Genomic DNA, 23,979 nt, shown 5'->3' on the forward strand with positions numbered 1-23,979 from the left:
TGAGGATGACAATCCATATTTGCCCATGGCAAATGCCTGGTCCTTTTCCTGACTACCTTACTCAACATTCTGGCAACAATTTTAGATTTAGATCCTAGAATTACCTCAAGCTGCATTCGTTCCCATCATGTTCTACCCAGGAACATAGAATTAATACCAAACATGAACTGTTTAGAGCAGTGGTGGCGAACCTGAGGTGCGGGTGCCAGAGGTGGCATTCAGAGCCCTCTCTATGGGCACCCACGCCATCACCCCAGCACAGATATTTTCAGACAGGACTCAAGGCCTCATGCAGTCCCACGCAACCCTAAAAGGAAGCTACAATGATAATCCAAACTTCTTCTCCTTCTTTCTACTGTATTGATATCCTAAGGTGCCTATTCAATTTAAATCTGCTTAAGTTACTGCTTAAATTGTCGCATTGGGACTTTGCAAAACATACGTGGGTTTTGGTTGCAGTTTGGGCACTTAATGTCTAAAAGGTTCGCCATCAGTGATTTAGAGATTAGCATCCTTAATGCAAGCATACCTCTATTATTTGGATTAACAGGCTCCTTCATTTTAAAAATTAATTAAATATTTATTTAAATGAGGCTGAAGTATTATGATGGGGGAAACCACTACCCTGCTTTCTACCGCCCCAAATCCCCCACCTGCAACTCTCTGCGGCTGCGCAGTGCTGGGGGAAAGGATGTTAACCTCTACAAAGCAGTAGTGGTGAATTGTAGAGGTTAAATTAAATGACCAATTTCCTTTAAAACGTTAATGATAAGTATCGTAATGGGGTGTCATATGTCGTCAAGGATGTTTGAAGAGGGTTCATGGGCGGATCCCTCTTCAAATTAACTGGTTGTTTACTAAAATACTGACACCAGGAAACATAATTTGCTACGCACAAAACGAGCCCTTATATTTCAAAGAATTTTATGGATTTTTAAAGGTGAGGAAAAAAAATGTAAACACAGAAACAGAAAAGAGCATTGGCGGCAAGGTGTTAAAACATCCCCTAAATAAATCTTTTGTTATCTTGTCACCTGATCAAAGTTTTGTAATTTTCCTTAGGTAATTCCAATCACCCTCTACTCTATTGTCAGGGGTCTGGCCAGGTTCACAATGAAAAGGTAGTGCAAGCCCCCAGAGTATTCCCACGCAACCTCAACACAAGAAGTTGACACTGTCAGTAGCGAGAGTCTCAGACTCCACACAAGTCCTGCAGGTGTGGCTCTACCAGTCAGGGATGTTAGAAGTCTTAGTGGCAGCCCTATATGATGTTTATTATTGTGAGCCTTTCTACATTGTGGCTCATAGAACGGTCTCAAAACACTGATCTGTCATATACAGAAATTGGGACCGTTTTCCCCTTACACCACCTCCATGCCAAGTGGGCAGAAGGGGTGTGAAGGCGCACTAACTATAGCCTGAGCTATATAGAATAGTGCAATTCTACCCAAGGCAGAAACTGGCGTAGAACCGCCTGGCTGAATGATATACCCCATGGCCAGAACTTGGAGTGTGGCTGGAGGTTTACAATCACCAGTGCACCATGTGCCAGCGCATGATAGATGCCCCCCAGTGTGTGCAAATTGATTGGGATAAATTAGCTTCTTAGCAGTTCTTTGAAATCAGTAGAATCTCCACACTTATTGTCCCACAATGCCCTCTAGTGTTTGAGCATGACTCGCAGTTTAATCGTATGTATAAGTTTGGTAAAGAAATGTAAATACTTTTTTCACATCAGTGGTTTTAACTAATACTGACCCGTGATTTTCTATGGGCTTATTCCAGCATTTGTTTGCAACTGCAGCATGTACTACTTACCGTATTCCCACATGAATAATACTTAACTTTTTTTTTTACTAAAGGGAAAAAGTAATTTATAGCTTTGTGAAGTCCAGGTTGCAATAATCAAATCCTGCAGATGCAACGTAGGGGTGTGGATGGATAAGCAGAAGCATACGGCCTACGTAAACACCTTGGCGGAGACGTATAAAAAGTGTTCCTTTCTCTTTTTTGAGTAGCTGTTGTGGAGCTGTGCCGATATTATTTAGGGTGCTCATACCATATTTTTTTACAGGAGCATAGTCTTTCCTGTGCAGGGGATGATTTGGCGGGCAACAATAAGTTGACTTAGACCATTTCCTTTGGTCCAGCTGGTGGCACTAAGCAGTGGTAGTAGTTACATCTACGAGTTAATGACAAACAAAAACCACGCCCCCTTTCGGACGTAGTCGGAGGTGGCAGAAACACCCCCCCCCCTTTTTTTGGAGCTCTACACTAACAAATGGGACAGAAAGAAGAAACGGTGGTGGACAAAATAAAGGTGGAAAGGTCATAGTCCATTTCCCTTAATGAGTTTAGGAGCTACAATCAAGTCTTATTACCAACTGGAGCTGTTCAAGGGTTATTCCCACCATATGCCATCTATTTATGACATATCCAGGAAGGAGAACCTACACCTATCTCAAGAATGTAGGTCTTTCACCTTCTTGAGAAGAGTGGTGGTGAGACTGAAGTCAATGAGTGCTCAAAAATACTTGCTGGAATATTTTCCATGTTCCCATTGACTTGAAGTGAGAGTACATGGTCAGTTTGACCACTGCTCAATTCAAGAAGAGGGCGAGATGGATGTCAAAGAAAGGTAAGGGTTCCACAGAGGAGTCTGCCCCTAATAGGTATTTATGACATATCCTGTTATGTCATAAATACCAAAGAAAGAACAGGAGCCCACAATGGCATGTAGTTCTACATTTGGACCGGTAAATCCACACAAAGCGGGTTTGTCGGGCTAAACTTGCTCATATACAAGCGGTAAACTTGTTTACTAAGGAACTCTTATCTTCAATACAAACTAAGCTACAGCTGAAACCAAAAGACACATATGCATGTTTTTCTCACTTTTTTCACGATTTTCTTTTTCTGACACAAAACCACTTTCCTATTTTAGGTCAATTCGGATTACCAAGATTATTTGTATATGCCAGTATGATGAGAGAGAATTTTTAAAGATATTTTTATTACTTCCTGCAAAGTCAAAAGTTTACATACATTTCTTAGTGTTCTTTGGTACCATTGCTCTTAAAGGAAACCTACCACTTGAAGTGGCAGGTTTCCGATGGCAATACCGAGCACCAGCTCAGGGTGAGCTGGTGCCGGAGCCTATTTTAGTTAGTGTTTTAAACCGCGGTATCGCGGTTTAAAACACTTTTCAAACTTTATAGCCGGCGCAGGCAGGTACGCGCTCGGCGCTTACCGTGCGCGCGGCTACATAGGAAGTGAAGGAGAGCTATAAAGTTTAAAAAGTGTTTTAAACCGCGATACCACGGTTTAAAACACTAACTAAAATAGGCTCCGGCACCAGCTCACCCTGAGCTGGTGCTCGGTATTGCCATCGGAAACCTGCCACTTCAAGTGGTAGGTTTCCTTTAATCTTTATAACTTAGGTCAAACATTTTGGATATCCTACCACAGTTGGTAGGAATCTGGGCCCATTTTTCCTGACAGAACTGATATAAATAAGCCATGTTTGTGGGCTGCCTTGCTCTTACCTATCTTTTCAGCTTTGCCTGTACATTTTCAATAAGATTGAGATCCAGATTTTGTGGTGGCCAGTACATAACCGACTTTGGTTTATTATGCATCCTTCCTTGAAGGATAACAAACATATCTTGATAATGCTGTATTTACACCGATGTAGAAACATATCGGGGGTCATTTACTAAGGGCCCGAATCGCTATTTTTCGTCAGGTTTCCCGAATATTACCGATTTGCGTCGTTTTTCACTGAATTGCCCCAGGTTTTTGGCGAATGATCGAATTGTGGTGCATCGGCGCCGGCATGCAGGCAACGGAAATCGGGGGGCGTGGCCATTGGAAAACCCAACAGATTCGGAAAAACTGCGGTATTCTTTAAAAAAATGTGTCGCTTGACACACACTTACCTGCACCCAGCATAGGATGATGAACTCCGACGAACTTCAGCGCAGAAGTGACACCTGGTGGACATCGAGCGTACTACCTTAGTGAATCGCCGGAGGACCCGAATTCTCGTGGGAGAACGCACCGCTGGATCGCGACAAGACCGGGTAAGTAAATGTGCCCCATCATGTTTAATCCCAGAATCCCTAAATGGTTTTGCTGAAAAAACAATTATAGCACTACGGAATTTGATGGCGCTATATAAAGAAAGATTATTATTATGTTATTATAACGTTAAGATAATGAGGTTCTGCTGCTCCTGTGGCTGCCTTATTGCTACATTAGTTTATTGATGAGATTTTATTAACTCTTAAATGTACAGAGGAAAAGAAAATTGTCAATTTTCATTTCCTTCCTTTTTGTATTTTGTAGGCCGTACACTGTGCAATAAAAGTACCATATTATCTTTATTGTATAGATGACTACAATTACGGCGATTCCTCATTTATATCGTTTTTTTAATATATTTTACTGCAGAAAAACTAAGGCTACATTCATACGACCGTATGGGGGATGTATGTAATATCGCAAGCTTGCAGCCATACATTCGTCCCCCATAGACGGCAATGGCCGCAGGGAGCGATACGGTGCCACACGTAAACTGTACTATATGAAAGCCTGATTCTATGTTAGAATGTTGTATAATCTGCTGAATGTTTTGTAGGAATTTAAGGAAGGTTTCCTTGTCCAACGGCAGCTGCAATGTTGATGAGGAATAAGGATGTATGATTTCGATTTCTGGCTGCATTCACTATTCCAGTCTTCTTCCAAGTCATTTTTAATAAAATGTATAAAATGAATCAGAAAATAAAACTGTGCAACAGGCAACATGTTTTATTCATAGATTTATACATATATAAAAACAAGTTTTAAAATTGATCTACAAACAAAAGAATAAAAATGGGAATGTCATTCCTGTAAATTCACATGAAAGACTTCATCCTTCGCATGCATCTTCAGAGAGAAAAGCAGATTAATAAAATGAGTACTCGTTCAGTATTGGCAGCAAGCAAAACTCCTAGAAACAGATCTGCTTGTTGTTTCAAGTACAGGAAACTCATGAACACGCCCTTATATATATTTAACAACGATAAAAAGAAGCCGGTTGTATCCACATGAGAAATATTGCAATGGGTGCTTGTTGCAGGATTCCTTCTGATACAAGTCTTACACTGCAGATGAAGGTTTGTAAGGACCTATACCTGAGATGATGTAACTGAACAGAACTTCACATTGCCATCAACTTGAGCTTTCTCAATGCCTTGCAACAACCATTAAAATAAAGCTTTTTCTGTGTTTAAATAAAAACTTTCAATCACTGGAGCAACCAATTGGACAAAGCCTATAATACTTGAGAAGTTAAATTCCAGAATTTTTTTTTTTGACTCATCATCTATGTTCCTGAGCCACACAGTCACATTGAAGACTGCACTGGAAAAATATACAAGTACAGTACATATTTTATTCTCTATGTGTGTTTTGTATATAAAGAATAAAACGGACATTGTTTTCATGATTATCATGCAAAAAGTGATGAAGAGGTAGAGCACATGATTCCAGCTCGAGGGCTGTGGCTATACCTGTATCCCTCCTCCAGCAAGGCACTCACACCACTAAAAGAGAATTCATAGTATACCTCCATATCCATGGAAGGAATTTTACAATAAAATATGACAAACACAAGTAGAAGGTGTGAGCAGCTATGCCAGAAGATTGCTAAAATGTACAAAATAACATTGTATAGGGGACGGCTTGTATCCATAATGTTGGCAGTAGTTAGCAGCACGTTTATATAGAAGTCTGGGTTGAAAATTCCAAAAAACTTTTAAAAATCTATGACAAAAGGCAACAATTGTTATTAAAAGTAGAAAGATCACAAGTAACGAGATTTATAGGGCATGTAACATTCATAGATGGAATGCTATAAATGAAAGAGATAAAACTCATACCCTAGTAATACAATTATATGGGGCTAAAATTCTTTACACCGGTTGCTGTAGAGCAAAGTCCATAATTAGCAACAATTCAGTTATCGAGACACGACTGAACTTATTGAGTTATAAGATGTGCCACTGTTGCAGCTTGCGGCATAAGCCTCCTGTCCATGCACATCTAAATTCACTCTAAACACTGAGGATGATTTCAGTAAAAAATCTGCTGCATCCCGACGACCAAGTTCCCTTAGTTTGGACATTAAAATGGCTACAGTGCTCTCAGGAGCATTACCTAATTCCTGAAGAAGAGCACAAATTGGGCTCTGGAGGAAATCTTTTGGAGCGGCACTGCCAGTATTATATTTGGCAACTAATTCTGGAAGGCCCAAGTTCATAGCTAAAAGACACCAGTCTTTTCCCATAGGATCTGGAGTATCGAGAAGCCTACTGAGCTTTCTCCTCACAAGAATATTTAAATCCGAGACATGGTGATCCATTCCTAAGCTTCCTTGGGAATAAATTTCTAGACTTCCAAAACACAATATGCTGCTAAAGCTTTCTTTATACCCGGCCATGGTATTCGCCAGCGAAGTCTCCTTTTGAGCCTGGGCACGGAAGAAGTCTCTTGGTTGGTATACCATCACTGGTTCATGATGTTCTCTTAGCTGTTGTGGACTTAAGTAATGTTTTACAGTCAGAAGTCCAGGCAAGGTAGTAGCTAATAAGTTATCGATTATACTGCAGATTGATTCTTGAAGTAAACAACACTTTATTTTCTCAGTTTCCAGTCCTCTAACATGCACTTCAATTCCCTGACCATGGTTGACCAGCAACACCAGAACTTCAGCACCTCTATTTGCCAGCTTACACCCATTTACCCATAAACGAATATCGGCATCTCCTTCAGTACTCTGTTGGTGTATCCATCGACAAAGATTAACTTGAACTTTATGAAATATTCCACATGGGAAAGGGGTAAGGTGTTCCACAGGAACAATTCTAACACCTCCATAGATTAAAATGTCCTCCTCCTCATCAGTCCATGAGCGTTGGAGGCTATCAGTTTTAATAAGAGCAGGGATATCCACCATTGTACCACTGCTTAGATCTCGAGCACATATGTCCATAGCATCTAAAATTTGAACAAGTTCTTCCACATCACTGTCTGAGACCAAACGCTGGATATCCTCCATGGTGTATCTACCTCTATAATGGTGAAGAGCTTTTGGGTTCTCAACGGACAGGAGCTTCCCTAGGACATTGGAACATAACCATCGAGGGTCTAAAAGCACGACATCTTGGACCGTTTCACTCTGCATGATGTTGATCTGTAAAAAGTGAATAAGATAACATTATGTCTATTGTGAGGCTATTCTATTATATGAATGTCTATTCTAAAAAAATTCCTAGAATACTTTTATGCAAGTATGTATGTATAAATCCCAATGATGTAGGTAAGCTACTTACCTCTCCCATGCTGTGAAGCTGCTGTGCTAGATTCCGCACATCCTCCTCAGTGGCCAATGGATTGAGCTGTTCTTGCACATCATAGACAAACTGCTGAAAGGATAGCAATTGATTGGGGCCATTTTGCTTCCTCCATGATGGCAGGCTAGAGATAACTTTCTCACATAATGGAGTCATTGTTGGGCAGTTCTACAAAAAAATAAAAAGTCAAAATCATTACAATTTTAGGGTTAAAATTCACCCCAAATGCCATTCCAAATTACAGATTTTTTTTAAAAATCACAATGCCTTCGAATTTTTTCGTACTGTATCTATTTTTAATTTCTATTTTGTTCTAAGGTGTCCACCGTCATCGTGGCATATTGTGGCAAACACCCACAGTAACTGATTGCAGGCGTTAGCCTTTTGATTGCCAGCGGATCTTTAGATCGCCGTTCCCCATGATGTCATTGGGGAGCAACAATCTGTCGCCATGACAGCCTCGGGTCGAATATATATTTTGTGAAGATCTGTTAAAATCTGCCAATGGCACAATGTAACAGACGATGTGCAAAATCCACATACTCTAATATGGCAGTATGTGGTAGGATCAGACAACCTTTGTTTAAAATAACTAAAAGTTCAAATCACCCTTTTTTCCTATAAGTGATATAAAACTAAGCAAATAAAATCATAAACATGTTAGGTATCACCATGTCCCAAAATATCCGAGCTATCAAAATATAATAACTGTCATTACTTGCATTGAACCCTGTAATGGAAAATAGTGCCCAAATGTCCGAAATGCTACCGTTTGAAACATATAAAAATGTTTTATAAAAGGTCATCAAAGGGTTAGTTCCCAAAATTGTAGCAAAGACAATGTCAGAAGATGGCGAAACAAAAATTGTTTTGTACAGGTGCTGCTTTTTAATTGGGTGCACAGAAAAATCCGTAAAAACCAAGTTCACAAGAAAATGTCACAAATGCGTTGTTTCACCAATTTCACCACATTTGGGATTTTTTCCCGCTTCCCAAGTCCACACACAGCTTTCTATGTGGAAAAAAGTTATAGATTTCTGAAGGTGGGAAGTGAAAAAAAGGGCCTAGTTGTTAAGGGGATAAAGTATTAACACATTTTGGATATTATTTTTGTAATGTTTCACAAAAGAAAAAACACGCAGAAGACAAATATTAAAAAATATTCAACATACAGACTTTCATGACCTGAGAACTAGCAATATGGATCCATTAACAGAAAAAATATTATATATCAAATAGAATTAATAATGTTTTCTGTTGGCCTCGGAAACATGAAGTGTTACTATGTATTTATTACTACTTTATTCATGTGGCAATATTCTTTTTCTATTTCATCTTATGCAATATCATTTTTTAAATGAAAGAAACATGTTAACAAATTGTTAACCACTAGAGGGAGCAGGTACTGCAATAAAGCGCAGGCAATTTTATTTTCTTATTTATAGAATGCAATAAAAATTCTGTGATCTACAATATGCAACCCTCGCTGGGACCTGTATTAAAAAATGTTATGCTCTGTACAGTGGTTCAGGTACCTCAAGAGATTGCAATGGAAATAATGCAGATTTTCAAATTTGGCTAAAGTAGTTCTTAAAGCGGACCTGTTGCCAGTTTTGGGACCCTAAACTAACTACAGGTATATATGGATCTGTGGTTTAGGGTCCCAAAACAGTCTTTATGGGCTCTCAAGGTGGGGGCAATATATAAAAAATAAACATAATAATAATCTTTATTTATATAGTGCCATCAAACTCCATAGCGCTTTAAACATATATACTTCCCTAGATGCGATTCTGATGGGGCACATCAGACTCAAATCTAAAGTTCTCGCCTCTTATGATGCGCATGAGACAACCGTGGCTTCATTGCACATACGCTGTACCAATGGCATGTGCGCAGTGAAGCCGAGAGCTGGGGAGTATTGTTTTTTTCCACCTTGGAACTCATACAGGGTGATTTGGGACAAATTAGTTTCCTGAATTGCCCTGACAAGTTCCCTTTAAATTTAGCTTGTTGCATGATGGGACAGGAGTGGACTGCCACCTAAATTTGTGACTTTTTGAAATGTTGCACTTGATTACTCTGTCTAGAATACCTGGAGGCACAAGTTTGGTGCAAATTGACAGATGCAACAATTCTGAGACATTTTGAAGGCAAAAAAACTGATCTAGTTGCAATTTCACATCTTCCAAATTATATTATTCTGGTATATTATTATATTATTCTCGACTTACATACGACCCATAGTTACAAACGGACCTCTGGATATTGGTAATTTATTGTGTTTAGTCCTAGGCTACAATAAACAGCTGTAACAGTTATCAATGGTGTCTGTAATGAAGCTTTAGTGTTAATATTGATTCTTATGACAATCCAACATTTTTAAAATCCAATTGTCGCAGAGACCAAAAAAGTTCTGGCTGGGATTACAATGATAAAATATACAGTTCCGACTTACATACAAATTCAACTTAAGAACAGACCCTATCTTGTATGTAACCTGGGGACTGCCTGTAATACTATTAAAACAAGAACAAAAGTTGTGTAGTGGGCAAATCTGTACATTTTGAGGTTTGTTGTCTTGCCTCTGAATTTTCTTTTTATTTTATATTTCATCTATTTATGTTTATACATCTACTATTTTTGCTTCATGTAAGACCCCCATCAATAGTCATCTCTACAGAGAAAAAATATTGTATTCTAGCCAAAATACCTATAAACTACATGTAGCCAATGACTTACAGAAATTAACTGGCTTCTCAGTTCCTGAAGATGATTGCGCAGAAGCTTCATATCCTTAGAACCAGATGCTCCCGCATCCAGCACAAATAGCTTTTCAGAAATTTGGAGATCATTACCAAACCTGTCAATGTAGAGAAATTACAATTATTACCCACAAGACAAAGAAGAGGTTTTAAAATAAATCTGTTACACGCAGAGGCTCTCCTGGTGGGTGTTGAGAATGGGTTTAAGCCTATAAAATTCTCTATAGTAAACAGACTATAGTAAAGTAGAGTATAATAATGCACAACAGCTTTTCTATTTATCACCCTTCGGATATTATAATCTTTATATTGCATCATCACATGCAGCATTTTACAAATCGTGGAGTACAAATACAATTGGTGTGTTTTTTGGACTATAAGACTATTCATCCAAAAAATGGAAAAATACATGTGACACTAATTAAATATTCCTTTTTGGTCACACACAAGCACAGCACTCACCGCTCTACTACATCTATTTACTCACACACAGCTCTGCTACAACCACACATACCTCTTGCCCCCTCACTCAGGTCTGCTACGACCAAACATACCTCTAGCACCCTCACTCAGGTCTGCTACGACCAGACATACCTCTTGCACCCTCACTCAGGTCTGCTACAACCACACATACCTCTTGCCCCCTCACTCAGGTCTGCTACAACCACACATACCTCTTGCCCCCTCACTCAGGTCTGCTACGACCAGACATACCTCTTGCCCCCTCACTCAGGTCTGCTACAACCACACATACCTCTTGCCCCCTCACTCAGGTCTGCTACAACCACACATACCTCTTGCCCCCTCACTCAGGTCTGCTACAACCAGACATACCTCTTGCCCCCTCACTCAGGTCTGCTACAACCAGACATACCTCTTGCCCCCTCACTCAGGTCTGCTACAACCACACATACCTCTTGCCCCCCTCACTCAGGTCTGCTACAACCACACATACCTCTTGCCCCCCTCACTCAGGTCTGCTACAACCACACATACCTCTTGCCCCCTCACTCACGTCTGCTACAACCACACATACCTCTTGCCCCCTCACTCAGGTCTGCTACAACCACACATACCTCTTGCCCCCTCACTCAGGTCTGCTACGACCAGACATACCTCTTGCCCCCTCACTCAGGTCTGCTACAACCACACATACCTCTTGCCCCCCTCACTCAGGTCTGCTACAACCACACATACCTCTTGCCCCCCTCACTCAGGTCTGCTAGAACGACACATACCTCTTGCCCCCTCACTCACGTCTGCTACAACCACACATACCTCTTGCCCTCCTCACTCACGTCTGCTACTACCACACATACCTCTTGCCCTCTCACTCAGTTCTGCTACAACCACACATACCTCTTGCCCCCCTCACTCAGGTCTGCTACAACCACACATGCCTCTTGTTCTCCTCACTCATGTCTGCTACAACCACACATACCTCTTGTTCTCCTCACTCATGTCTGCTACAACCACACATACCTCTTGCCCTCTCACTCAGTTCTGCTACAACCACACATACCTCTTGCCCCCCTCATTTAGGTCTGCTACAACCACACATACCTCTTGCCCTCTCACTCAGTTCTGCTACAACCACACATACCTCTTGCCCCCCTCATTTAGGTCTGCTACAACCACACATACCTCTTGCCCCCCTCATTTAGGTCTGCTACAACCACACATATCGGTTTCCCCCTAACTCAGGTCTGTAACAACCACACATACCTCTTGCCCCCTAACTCATGTCTGTCACACACACACTTGCCCCATCCCCTAGTATCATGTGATCAGTTATACGCCTCAGACACCACTCTAGGTCCTGCAGTAATACTCATGTCAGAACAACAAGGAAAGGAAGAGAGACCAGTGCAGGGGCTCTGCTCTCTCGGACATCATGTGAAGATCCTTGTCACCTGATCTTCAGAACAGCGGTCAGGAGGGTCTGGCAGTGCTGGATCCCCCTGACATTCGAGCTATAAGACACAGGAACTTTTTAGCAATACTTTTTTTTCTTGCTAAAAAAGGCGACTTATAGTTGGATATTACAGAACAATAACATAGGCAAATGAAACAATAGGAGTGAGGGCCCTGCACACAAGAGCTTACAATGAGGTGAGCATGCATAATGGCCTCCACTAGCCCTCAATTCATTACCGATTTCTAATTTCTTTTAGCAGTGACATATCTTTGTCATATCCAAACTCTCCTCCGGCAGGGCGTGGAAGATTCACAATGTCCGCATGTGTCGCAACCAGGACAACTTTCAGAAGATTCTTCAGCTTCCCGCCATAGGCTATTACATACCAAAAGGAACATGATAATCATTAATTACCCTTCTTGCTTTTTAGTGACAATCGATCATCTCTTATTCAATTAATTACAAGTCTAATAAAATTGTCACCCATAAAAATGTATAATTGGATGCACGTTTGAATATTTTATTTATTTTTGCACAACCTGTTATCTAACAAAAAACTTAATGGCAAAATTCTTAATCTCCCGTAATGTCCTGGTTCCATTAGAATTAGTATTTCAACAGTCCTCATCATGCTGTTCACATTTGGACGTAATGAAAACAAGAGCACCCCTAACAATCTATCAACAGTATTATGCCATATCAAGGCTCGTAGAATGTGTCCACATAGAAGTGGACAGTTCTCTGTGATACTTTAAACCTACTATCAAAAGTGTGCAATAAAGTTAAAGAGACTAGAAGAGTCAAAGAAAATCATAGATGTGGATGTCCTTTGGCCACAACCCACACTGATGGCTGGTTCATTGTGAACAATAGCCTGCAGAGCCGTATGATGAATGCCACACAACTCTGGGCACATGTGAGGGAGCCGAGAGGCACCCAAGGGTCATGTCACGCTATTGTAAACGGTTTACAGCAGTGTGGTATGTGTACCAGAGGACTTACAAAAGTACCTGACCACACCACTAGGAACAGGAGTGATCATCTTCCATGGACCAGGGAGCATGTACACTGTATGAGGGAACAGTGGGCCTAAGTGCTGTTGTTGGAGATGTCAAGGAAAGTGTGGGCAGGTGTGTCTAGTTAACACAGAACTGCCCTAAACTTGAATGGTACAGTGACAAGCCCATACTACTTGAATAACATCAGTAATTTATGTCACGTCATTTTGCCTTGGTATGAACAACTCGGGCCTAATTTCATCTTCATGGAAATGAATTGCTCTACACTTTCCACAGACCAGAATAGCACTGTAAACCTATGGGATCAGCCAAGTTTCTGTGCAGAGCCTTTTAACCTCAACCCCAGAATCACGTTTTCCTAAAGCTAAAAGTTTTACTCAAGTTAAAGCCTTTACCAATTATAACTTTTACCAGCTGTACAAAACTTTAGAGTAATCTAGCTTAAATAGTGACAATTGTGCATATCTGGAATTGAGTTGAAGACCATATTTACCAAAAGCCCACCCCCACTTTTGTTTAAACTTCAGAACAGCAGACACAACATGAATTTCAATGGCAGTGGTGAGGATGGCACCGCCGACCTCTGTAAACAAACAGCGTCCAACAGATACACGTAGCATCGTGCTGAAGGACGGAAGTAGTTTATTGGTTTTATACCCCCTCTTCCGCCAGACATATATATATATAAAACATTTTTAAGATTCTGGACAACCCCTTTAAATATGGTCCCCATTGTTTCAGTTATACTTCAATGGTAGTGGCTGGAGAACTGAGTGCAATATGTCATCAGTGAAAGTAATGGTGAGATTCTGCCATTCAACACACACATACTATAATGAAGTCTCTTGGCAGAGCACAATAAGATTAGGTCTCACTGGTGGGTCATTTATCTTTAGTCTGGAAATTTGTGCCTGTCTTTTTTTTGGGTGGCGAGGGGGGAGGTAGTGGTTTCAATTTTCTTGTAGGAGAAATCTGGCATAAACCTGTTATATACCTGTGGTGTTTCTTTTTCTATCAAAAGTTGAAAATATTCGAACCACCAATTCTAATTTTTTATCTCAGTAGAGGGGTGGAGTTATTAATGCATCTGGATTCCAAATATAAATCAGGCGCAACATTGGAAATCTCGGTAGTGGCGAACTTTGCTGGACGGGAAAAAAAAAGCGCAAAAATTGCAAGCCCTGTCTTATATAATATAAAACCTTTCTCATACACAACATGAGTAACACAGCTGCTCCTATGTAGGGCACCATTGTATACTACAGTGCTGTAAAAGCCGGACTTTATGCTTATATGCTTGGAATTGTTGGATTAAGTTACTTTTTCAGGCAGGGGTGTAAAACGGCTTCTTAGCTGGGGATTTATTGGATATACGCTGCTAAGCAGCTCAGAAAATTTGATTACACTCCTAAACATAAGATGAGAAAGTGATCTTATGGCGGAGAAACCCAGGATTAGTGTTAGGAGTCGCAGTCCAGAACCCAGTGACCTCATGCTGCAGCTTGCAGCAATATCCCTACAAAGCTCAGAACGCTACAAATGTTGCATATAGTATTCGTGAACCTCAGGATCTAATAAGAGCCATGTTTTCTATATAAACCAGTGCATATGTGAAATTATGAAGTAATATGTCTTTACAGTAGAAACTGACAAATTCTAGGGATAGGCAAGTGTCGCTAGAAGGAAGTTTATTGACCACAAGGGTTCATTAGAAACCTGAAACCTAGACATCATATGCTAATCTAAGAAAAATGTTGATAAAAGGGACAATTTGTGTCAGAGATTTGTTGATGAAAATCATATAGTGCGACCAAAAAAGTGAAAATAGAAGAACAAGAATGTGGTCAAGCTATTACACCAGACACAACTGATAGACACATATGTTTATGTGCCGTTTCTGGAAAAAAGCAGCCTATATATGGACAAACTATTCCCACCTGTCAGAGATTTTAGATGCAACCATTTCATTTTACATGAGAATGAATGGTACTCTCATACTGATGGAAAATAGAACATGGTTTCATTTACTTACCTATTGGTTCCTCAACTGAGACAAGGGATTTTAGAAAACTGAGCCAGAAAATAACTTGATTTAGCTGAACTTCATATGGTTCTTCAAGGCTGAAGACCACTATATGCACAGATGTAGGATCATTTGCAGCAAAATAGTCATAGCTACAGTAATATGTAGGGTTTCCTGAAAATTCCCAGACACTGAAATCTCCAACACCTATAATAGACATGGAAAATATACACAATTTAGGACATTGACTGCAAAACAATTTATAAAAATCATAGGGTTAATGAGGAGATTCCATAAAAATCACATGGTTGATTGGGAGATTCCATAAATCACAAAGGTTAATGGGGAGCACAGCAGTCACAGGAAAACAAATCCCCCTGCATCCCGCTCATGCTGAGGAATTCTGATGCAGAACATGTGTAACAAGACACCATGACATTCATCTCCTGCAACTAAAACTTTAAACACTAGAATTGTGATGCAAATATTAATATTAATCGAAAAACATAGAATATGATATAATTGTAATAATAAAAAAAAACTGAAAATAAAGAACAATTCATACCATTAAGATTGGCATTCTGGATGTCAATCGCTTTTGTGGATTGGTCATCAACGCAGTGAGGGTGATGGGATGGAGACACAAACACCTCCAGGACTCCTTTGGTGAGACCCGGTTCGAACATCATACTCCGACTCCTTACACTAACATTTTCACAGCCAGGGTATAAGTCACAGATGCTTACTGAAACTGAAAAGCAGAGAACGGCAAGGTAAGAAATGTAAAATCATTGCTGAAGTCAATACCGCTGTGGCATTTACTGTTGGTATAATAGGTGTAGAATGTATTACAAACTGCATTTTTATATAGTGATGGCTTCTCTAGTGCACACTGCATTAGTGCTCTATGGAGTAGTGTGTGCAGAGCGGACACAGACCCTACAAACAATCTCTATAGCCATACAATGATCTAATCAGTATTTAATGAGTCTGGCAAACAAAGACCCCTTGTTTAAGCCAATTACAGTCATGGGAAAATAGATTTCACTGATGCTTTCTACATCTTTACCTTAAGACACAAGAAATGAGTAAATGTCCCCATAGTAAAAGTACCACTAAATAATTAACACCACTAATCTCACAGTAATTACGGCTTTCATTTAAGCATAAGGGGTCCTCTTCCTCTTAAAGTGATCTCCATTCATTTCACTGATGCACTTGGCAAGTAGAATAGATGCTTTACAACAGTAAAAAAAAAAAAAAAAAAAATCACTGGATTAAAAGCATTTTCATTTGTAACCTGAGCACTTTACTTAGCTTGAGTGTCAGAGTCATTATATCATGCATTGTTATTACTACCCAGCAGTGCAGAATACAAATGACTCCAGTGAAATGTGTGCCACTTATCACTGCGTAGAAATCCAACACCTATGGAATGTAGTGGGACCTTCTAGGCTACTATTCATAAGAATAAAGCAAGTCGCCCATTGAAATCAATTGCTCAACAAGAAAACGAGACAGATATATTTTGCTTTATCTTGCCTGCTGTTTTGGAAGACATTGGAGAGGAGGGGAAGCGCACAGAATTAGTGGATGAAAGCCGGGGTCTGCGTCTTCTGAAGAAGCTGCGAATGAGGCCACATTTCAAGGACTCCACAAGAGTAGTTTTCCCAGATCCAATGTGCCCAAATAGTTTAAGCTTTATCCTTGGCTGTGGGCTTTGGGTTGGTTTTAACTGCTGAATGAATAGAGTCCGGTAGGTGTCCTGAGGATAATAAAATCAGAGTTTCACAACTGGGTACATACATTTACATTATATAATATTCCATCAATCAACCAATATACCAAATTATATTAACTTGGTAAAACTTTTATGCTAGTAGCAAATAAATATTACAATGTTAGTCCCTGTATTCCTCATTAAATAACAATCATGTGGGATAGAGAAATGGTGCTGTATTGTATTCCTTCAATTTCTGACACAGATTAACTCTCATTGTGAATTTGGATATTTTATTATCTAATAATGTTATAAGTCTATTCATACATACAGCTGTTAAAGTAAAACTGTCGGAGAGAGAGCACTTGGATACATAATAGTTATCTAATAAGTAAATAATGCATACTGCGAAGAAAATACTGGTAATGGATATCTTCTTCCGATTCTACAACTTTCATTAAGTATCAGAGCTGGCATTTGAACTGAACTTGATGTTACAGCTCAAGACATCTGGCTGAGCAATAAAATCTCATTAGTCTTTGTCAGGAGACATGAAAATGTAAGACTTTTTTTTACAAATATATCTATACTGCATATCTTAAGGTGGTTATGCAACTAAAAAACAAAGCCGCTTTAATCCATTTTTATGTCCTGACCGTGGCGGCCAATACCTTCTCTTGTAACGCCCATTTGGCTAATATCACATGATGTGTCATTTAGGGCAGCTATACACCCAAGGCACATCACTGACTAATTTTATATTGAGTTAGATATTAATAGAGAAGTCAATTGTATACACCACCATTTATATTAGACATCTGTATATAGGAAATGGGATGAGAAAAAATAAACGGTAAATAAAACTTCACTTATATTCACTTGAACGAAAACTTAGAGGGCACAAACTGTATACAGTATATGCAAATAAAAATAATGTAAAGTGCTATGGAACATGCTGGCGCTATATAAATAAAGATTATTATAATGATTCTGGGTGAGGGCTAGGTTAGCCATGTAACCTGACTGCTCTACAGATATATATATATATATATATATATATATATATATCTGTATATAGGAAGGAAATAGATCACCGACTAACCTTTATATGCCGTGAGCACAAAGGTCAACCCTGAAGCCACTGATTGAGGCATATCAATGACTAACCTCCTGTGCCATGGGTGTAAAGCTCAACCCCGAAGCCACTGATTGAGGCAGATCAATGACTAACCTCCTGTGCCATGGGTGTAAAGCTCAACCCCGAAGCCACTGATTGAGGCAGATCAATGACTAACCTCCTGTGCCATGGGTGTAAAGCTCACCCCTGATGCCGCTGACTGAGGCAGGTCACTGACTAACCCTCTTATGCTGTGGGTGTAAAGCTCAACCCTGAAGCCACTAATTGAGGCAGATCTCTGATTAACCCTTCTATGCCATCGATGCAAAAATCAACCCTGAAGCTACTGAATCGAAGCGGAAGTGATCTGCCTCAAACTTCATGTCACTTGACAACAGCTGAATGGTTGCTGCCTTCTGCCAATGCTGGAATGGAGAGAGTAAGGTAATTTAATTTATCTATACACAAGGTTGCATTAAAGCACATTTTTCGTTGAGTCGGACAACAGCATAAGTGTTTCCTTTGTGCCTATACTTATGTCTTCTAAATACCAGAATCATCTGCAAAGGTATGGGGCAAGTAGCAACCACTAAAACGTATAGTACAATGGGTGTATGGTGCAGTATTGTTATAGCAGAAAGCTGAAGAATTGCTAGTAATTTCTCTGTATTTTAAAGTTGCCAACAAAAGAGGTTACACCACAAAAGGAAATATTGTGTAAGAATAAACAGTAACACTGTCCTGTGTTTACTTCATGTCACCTCTGATGTGGAGAAAAGCATTAAACATACGAGCGACAGTAATACAGGCTGTTCAATCCTATTAGTGTTATGCTGTAAATATGGACTCGGAGGATAAATGGGATAAGCATATCTTGACATTGGCGCAGAGGAGCTAGACATTTCCTGCAGGAGAAATCACTGCAGTGTAGAGCTGGACATGTAATACGGTAATTCTCTTCTATAGAAGCTGAGGCAACTGGGGCTCTTCTATTACAATTAAATTGAGCCATCTATTTTTTGGTACATATACTCCAAAGTACACATTCAGCTGAATCCTTATGGTGTGTACAATTGAAGAAAACAGAAAGCAATGATGAAAAAGATTGGTTCAGATAAGGGGAACCTAAAAGGAGTTTCTTGCTCTCAATTGGCTTTATTTTACTGATTAACCATCCTCAGTATAGATCATCGTATTGGATGTGTGAGGTCCCACACCAAAAAGCTTCACCGATTACCTGCTTTAGCATGCTCTCACCACCACAACTGATACACTGGAGGTTGCTCAGCCTCAATTACCATTTGTGAAAAAAAAGAAGGTAGATTTTGAAATGGATTTTGTTAAGGCAACTGCATCAACATGCAATCCAGAATCAACCAAGTGAACTAGGCCAAAATAAGAATAAACAGAATGGAAAGGTTAGTCACAGTGGCCATCTGTCTGGTCCCCAGTTGTCCGAGGACGGAATCTTATCCTGCACTCTACTGCAGTCTATGAAACTGCTAATATAGCTCACATGGCATTGAAGGGCCGCCATTTGAACCCCTTTTTTTTATTTTCGTGTGCACAACTTAGTAGAGGATCTGACTGGAACTGTCTCTCCACTAATAGAAGCGACAATGGGTCTTCTAGGTCACGTGTACCCTTTGGCTTTATAAGCAGTGTAGAGGGAATACTGGTCATGCTGGAATCTGTAGTTCTTGCAGCAGTTGGATGTTTTGCATGCATTTTAAAGACCTGTTTCCACAATCATAAGATGCGTCTGATGAGAGCATCCTCTCTGTAGCCCAGTTATAAGGGAATATTTTTTATAAGAAGGGAACTTTTTTACCTTTCGGAGCCTTGCTAATAAACTGACAACAGGTTCATGCTGCTCAGCTCTGCCCAGATCTTCTGCGGTTTTGCCATCCTAGTAAAGAAAGAACAAATATAATTATTTTATTTTCTTATGACTGATGTCTCCTTCCAGCTGCTGCCTATCTTCCAGAAAACAACAAGTAACAGTAGTAAATAACCAAGTATCCAATCCTTATTTAATCCAACATCTTTTTATGGGGAGAAAAGCAGACAGGACCCATACACATGAGATGCTTATTCAGTCTCACTGAAATCAAAGGATTGAAATAACATGTATCAAAGTGCATGATCAACTTTGAGGCTGCAGTCACATGTACTGCTTTGACTCAAAGTACGTGTGGTACGTGTGACCACAGCCTTAATCAGTGATGGGCAACCTTTTGAACTTGGTGTGTCAAAATTCGCCAAAAACCATCCATAACTCGGGTGGTGTGTCACCTTTAGAAAAAAAAACCTTATTTTGTGATATTTAGAGTTTAAATAACAAATATGTATAGTTCTTTAACTTGCCTGCTTAGTGACCTCTTTGTTAATTGGTCAGTTTTGTTGGTCTTGCTGTTATTTAACTTGTGTGGGGTTCCATGAACTAAGATAAGTGAGGGTGAGGGGGAATTCTTCCAGTGATGGCGAACCTGTGGCAGTCCAGCAACAGCTAGTTTTAAGGACATTTGTGTCCTGAGAAGTGCCCCCCAAAGCAGTGTACATCACAGCCCAGCCCAGCAGAACTCAACTCAATAAATTAACTTACCTAACTGGCACAGGCTCCAACGACACCACGGACCTCCATTACTCCTCTTCAGGCCGCTTCAGCTCCTGTGTAGATGTTCCCGCGGAGGCACAGCATAGGTTTCGTCTTTGCAAGCTGGGACGGCTCCACTCTGGAGTCATTGCGCGGCCTCCGCAGAGCAGGGCTGGAGGGCAGGAGCAGCAGCTGCGATCTCTCTGACTGAGATGCAGCCGCTCACTGCAGACCACATCACCGACCGACGGCCTGACCGGCCCCAGGAAACTGCACTACAGCAATTTTTCTCCAGCAGCCGTGTGTCACTGAAAATGGCTACGTGTGTCAGTGCTGACACGCGTGTCATAGGTTGGCCATCACTGGCCTAAATCAACCTGTACAAACATTTTCCACCAATTTCAACCAAATATTGCTGTCATTGTGATTGTAACTGGTAAAATGAGCAGTAAAGTTGCGCTAAGCAAACAAATGATTTACTTACCATAGTCAGCACCTCGACATTGGCACCAATTAGGCAGAGGTAGCGAACAACTTCAAGAATACCATTGTTTGCTGCAAGGTGCAAAGCAGTACGTCCATACTGTAAGAGATTTAAAAACAAAAAAACGTATTATTTCATAATATAAAAAAATTGTGTGACTTTTGATTTTCATATAACCGACTTCCAAAATGTAATCCTTCGCAACAAAGAAATGATTGTGGGTGGGAATATATTCATTTAGGGGCACCAAAACCAATAGTTGGCTGTCATTCACCATGGGAAAAGGATAAATTCTCTTCCCTTAGATTGAAGGTCACATGTACCGCTTTGTTTCAGTTTAGAAGCGCAATGAAAGTGCACGGGGACATGCCACGACCTGATCACAAATGCGTTTCTATGGAAACCCGGTGTCTTGTATTGTTTAAATGCAAAACGCCAGGTGCTGGTACCGATTCTATGTGTTTTAATAGAAAAAAAATCATTTGAGTTCCTCCTGCCCTGTTGCATGATGTAGGTCAGGGCAGTCATTGGGGCAGTGCCACCGATACATCTTTGGGTGCCCAGTCACAGTGCGGTGCCACTTTCCTTAGTGCTGTTATTGAGTGGCCAATCAAGTACTATTGCACTTCCTAAAATAATCAATGGTATCAGTGTCTGCTATCAGTTCCCCTGGTATTGCGGCTGTCCCTTACGCCGCTTATATCCCTCAATTCAGGAAGTGTTAAGTGCAACATGGTCAGCCTGCATTCTCCCATTCAAGATGCAGGGAATTTACGTCATATTTTTATTGAGCGGAATCTATCATTGTGTATTTTGTAAAGAGTAAATATTATGGGGGCTTTAATGAACTTTATAAAGGGGCCCTTTTTTCATAAAAAAATGTATATGCACAATATATAATATATTTTTGGGACACAATGTAGTTTTAAGGTATGCATAGTTCCCCCATAAGTTATAATATATTGCTACCATAAAGAATTATAATATATATTGCCCTCATAATGAATTGTTATATAAATATGGACCCTTATAATAAATATTGCCACCATAATGGAGTATTTAATAAATAAGCCCCCTATTCTAAATTCTAAAATATACAGGTGGTCCCCTACTTAAGGACACCCGACTAAAAGACGACCCCTAGTTATAGACAGACCCCTCTGCCCACTGTGACCTTTGGTGAAGCTCTCTAAATATAGTCCCAATAGCTGCAATGATCAGCTGCAAGGTGTCAGTAATGAAGCTTTATTGATAATCCTTGGTCCCTTTAGAGAAAAAAATTTTGAAAATCCAATTGTCACTGGGGCAAAAAATATTTTTGTCTAGAACAGCATATACAAACTTACATACAAATTCAACTTGAGAACACACCTATGGAACCTATCTTGCACGTAACCTGGGGACTACCTGCACATTAATATACTGTAACACTTAAAATATACATTAAAATAATATATGGGTTCATATGTCCATAATAAATTATTGCCCCAAATTTAAAAAGGGGGATATGTATAAATTCTTCATTTCGATACATAGTTTAATGGGGTGCTCTAAAATTTACCAAATGGTAATACGCATCAGCAATTGCTGGAAATTTCTTACAGTTACAGTAAAGGACATGACACATTTTGTCACATACTGCAGGTATATGTGCAGCTGACCCTTAATATTGCAGCAAAACACACACAATCTATACTTTCTACATAAAAGTGTATTAAGTAACCAAAACTACTGTAACAACAAATATTATAATGGAAATGATACAAGACATGTTATGGTGTTCACATAGACAAGACTCATAAATTATATATATATAATATATGTACAATATGTATTATATAAGTAAAAAAAACTTGGACTATATTGTCTATTAAAAGTAAATCTATCATCCAAAACTAGAACCAGGGACACTTACTCATAGAACCAGTCTCTGTGATTGTGGTAATCTTCTTATATTTGTTGTCCATGGCCTCCTTTCTTCTAAAATCAACTTTTAAAATTAATCTAATGAGCTAGAGCCCCTCTGTGCTGCAGCTTTACAGGCTGTTACAGTATTTTATCCTCCCCCCTGCTCTCCCAGCACTTCCCCTTCCCTCTGCCTGATACAATGTTACTGCACAGAGAAAGTTTCAGCACACAGTGAGAGGAGGAAGTGCTCCTGCACACTGTGCCAACTTGTGAATCTACAGCAGGAAGAGGCTATCGTAACAACCCCTCATTAGTATAATTTTAAACATTGATTTTAGAAGGAATAACAAATGTAAGAAGAGTACCACAATCACAGTGCCTGGATCTATGAGTTTATCATGCTTGATTTTGACGGCAGATGGTAAATACACAAATAATTTTCAATTCAGAAAAAAAGCATATTTCTCAATGTAACAGATGGATGAGGTTTACTAGTATTTTACACTGATGCCTCTTCTCTAACACCTCACCTGCCTGACTCCTACTTGACACCCTAATTAAAGTTTTTTGATACATGTGAGGTTCTGGCATTTAAGAACTCATGGTGCTGCTACCCCTTGCTTATGCCCATTTCAGTTCACCACTCACACATACTGATGGCCAATGGACAAGCTTAACTTGAGGGAAATGTATCAATGTGGCACAGGGTCTGCCAGTGACAACACTAGTTTAATTTTTTTTTTACACACAACCACACCCCCTTTCCTGAAGCCCACACCCCATTTCACAAGTTACACTCCCTTAGTCGGATAAGCCGGAAAAGTGCATTTTTAAAAGGCTTTATAAATGTGGCAGAAAGCATTTTTAATGCAAATTACGCCAGAAAACAGGAAAAATGGCTCATTAACTCAAAACATTGGAAAATCCATAAAAAACAAACAAACAAACAAAAAACCTCTGACAGGGCAACTAATTGAGAATACCTTAAATTATGTAAATAGTAGAAGTAAGTGTTGGGCCAAACCTGAATGT

At 39.8% G+C, this 23,979-nt stretch overlaps 1 protein-coding gene across 1 annotated transcript in view; it reads right to left on the reverse strand.

Moving 5' to 3' along the window:
- Positions 1-4,737: 4,737 nt before the first annotated feature.
- DAPK1 (death associated protein kinase 1) overlaps positions 4,738-23,979 on the reverse strand; it is a 117,409-nt gene continuing 98,167 nt past the window's right edge. Inside the window, exons 18-26 of the mRNA XM_072150850.1 lie at positions 21,040-21,138; positions 19,791-19,868; positions 16,665-16,887; positions 15,688-15,873; positions 15,132-15,329; positions 12,317-12,455; positions 10,140-10,260; positions 7,377-7,565; positions 4,738-7,237 (exon numbers count right to left, since the gene is read on the reverse strand). Of these exons, the coding sequence (XP_072006951.1) occupies positions 6,005-7,237; positions 7,377-7,565; positions 10,140-10,260; positions 12,317-12,455; positions 15,132-15,329; positions 15,688-15,873; positions 16,665-16,887; positions 19,791-19,868; positions 21,040-21,138 (2,466 nt within the window). The 3' untranslated portion in view covers positions 4,738-6,004. The remainder of the gene's footprint in view (positions 7,238-7,376; positions 7,566-10,139; positions 10,261-12,316; positions 12,456-15,131; positions 15,330-15,687; positions 15,874-16,664; positions 16,888-19,790; positions 19,869-21,039; positions 21,139-23,979) is intronic.

Source organism: Engystomops pustulosus, chromosome 1, assembly GCF_040894005.1.
Source record: "Engystomops pustulosus chromosome 1, aEngPut4.maternal, whole genome shotgun sequence".
Lineage (NCBI taxonomy): Eukaryota > Metazoa > Chordata > Amphibia > Anura > Leptodactylidae > Engystomops > Engystomops pustulosus.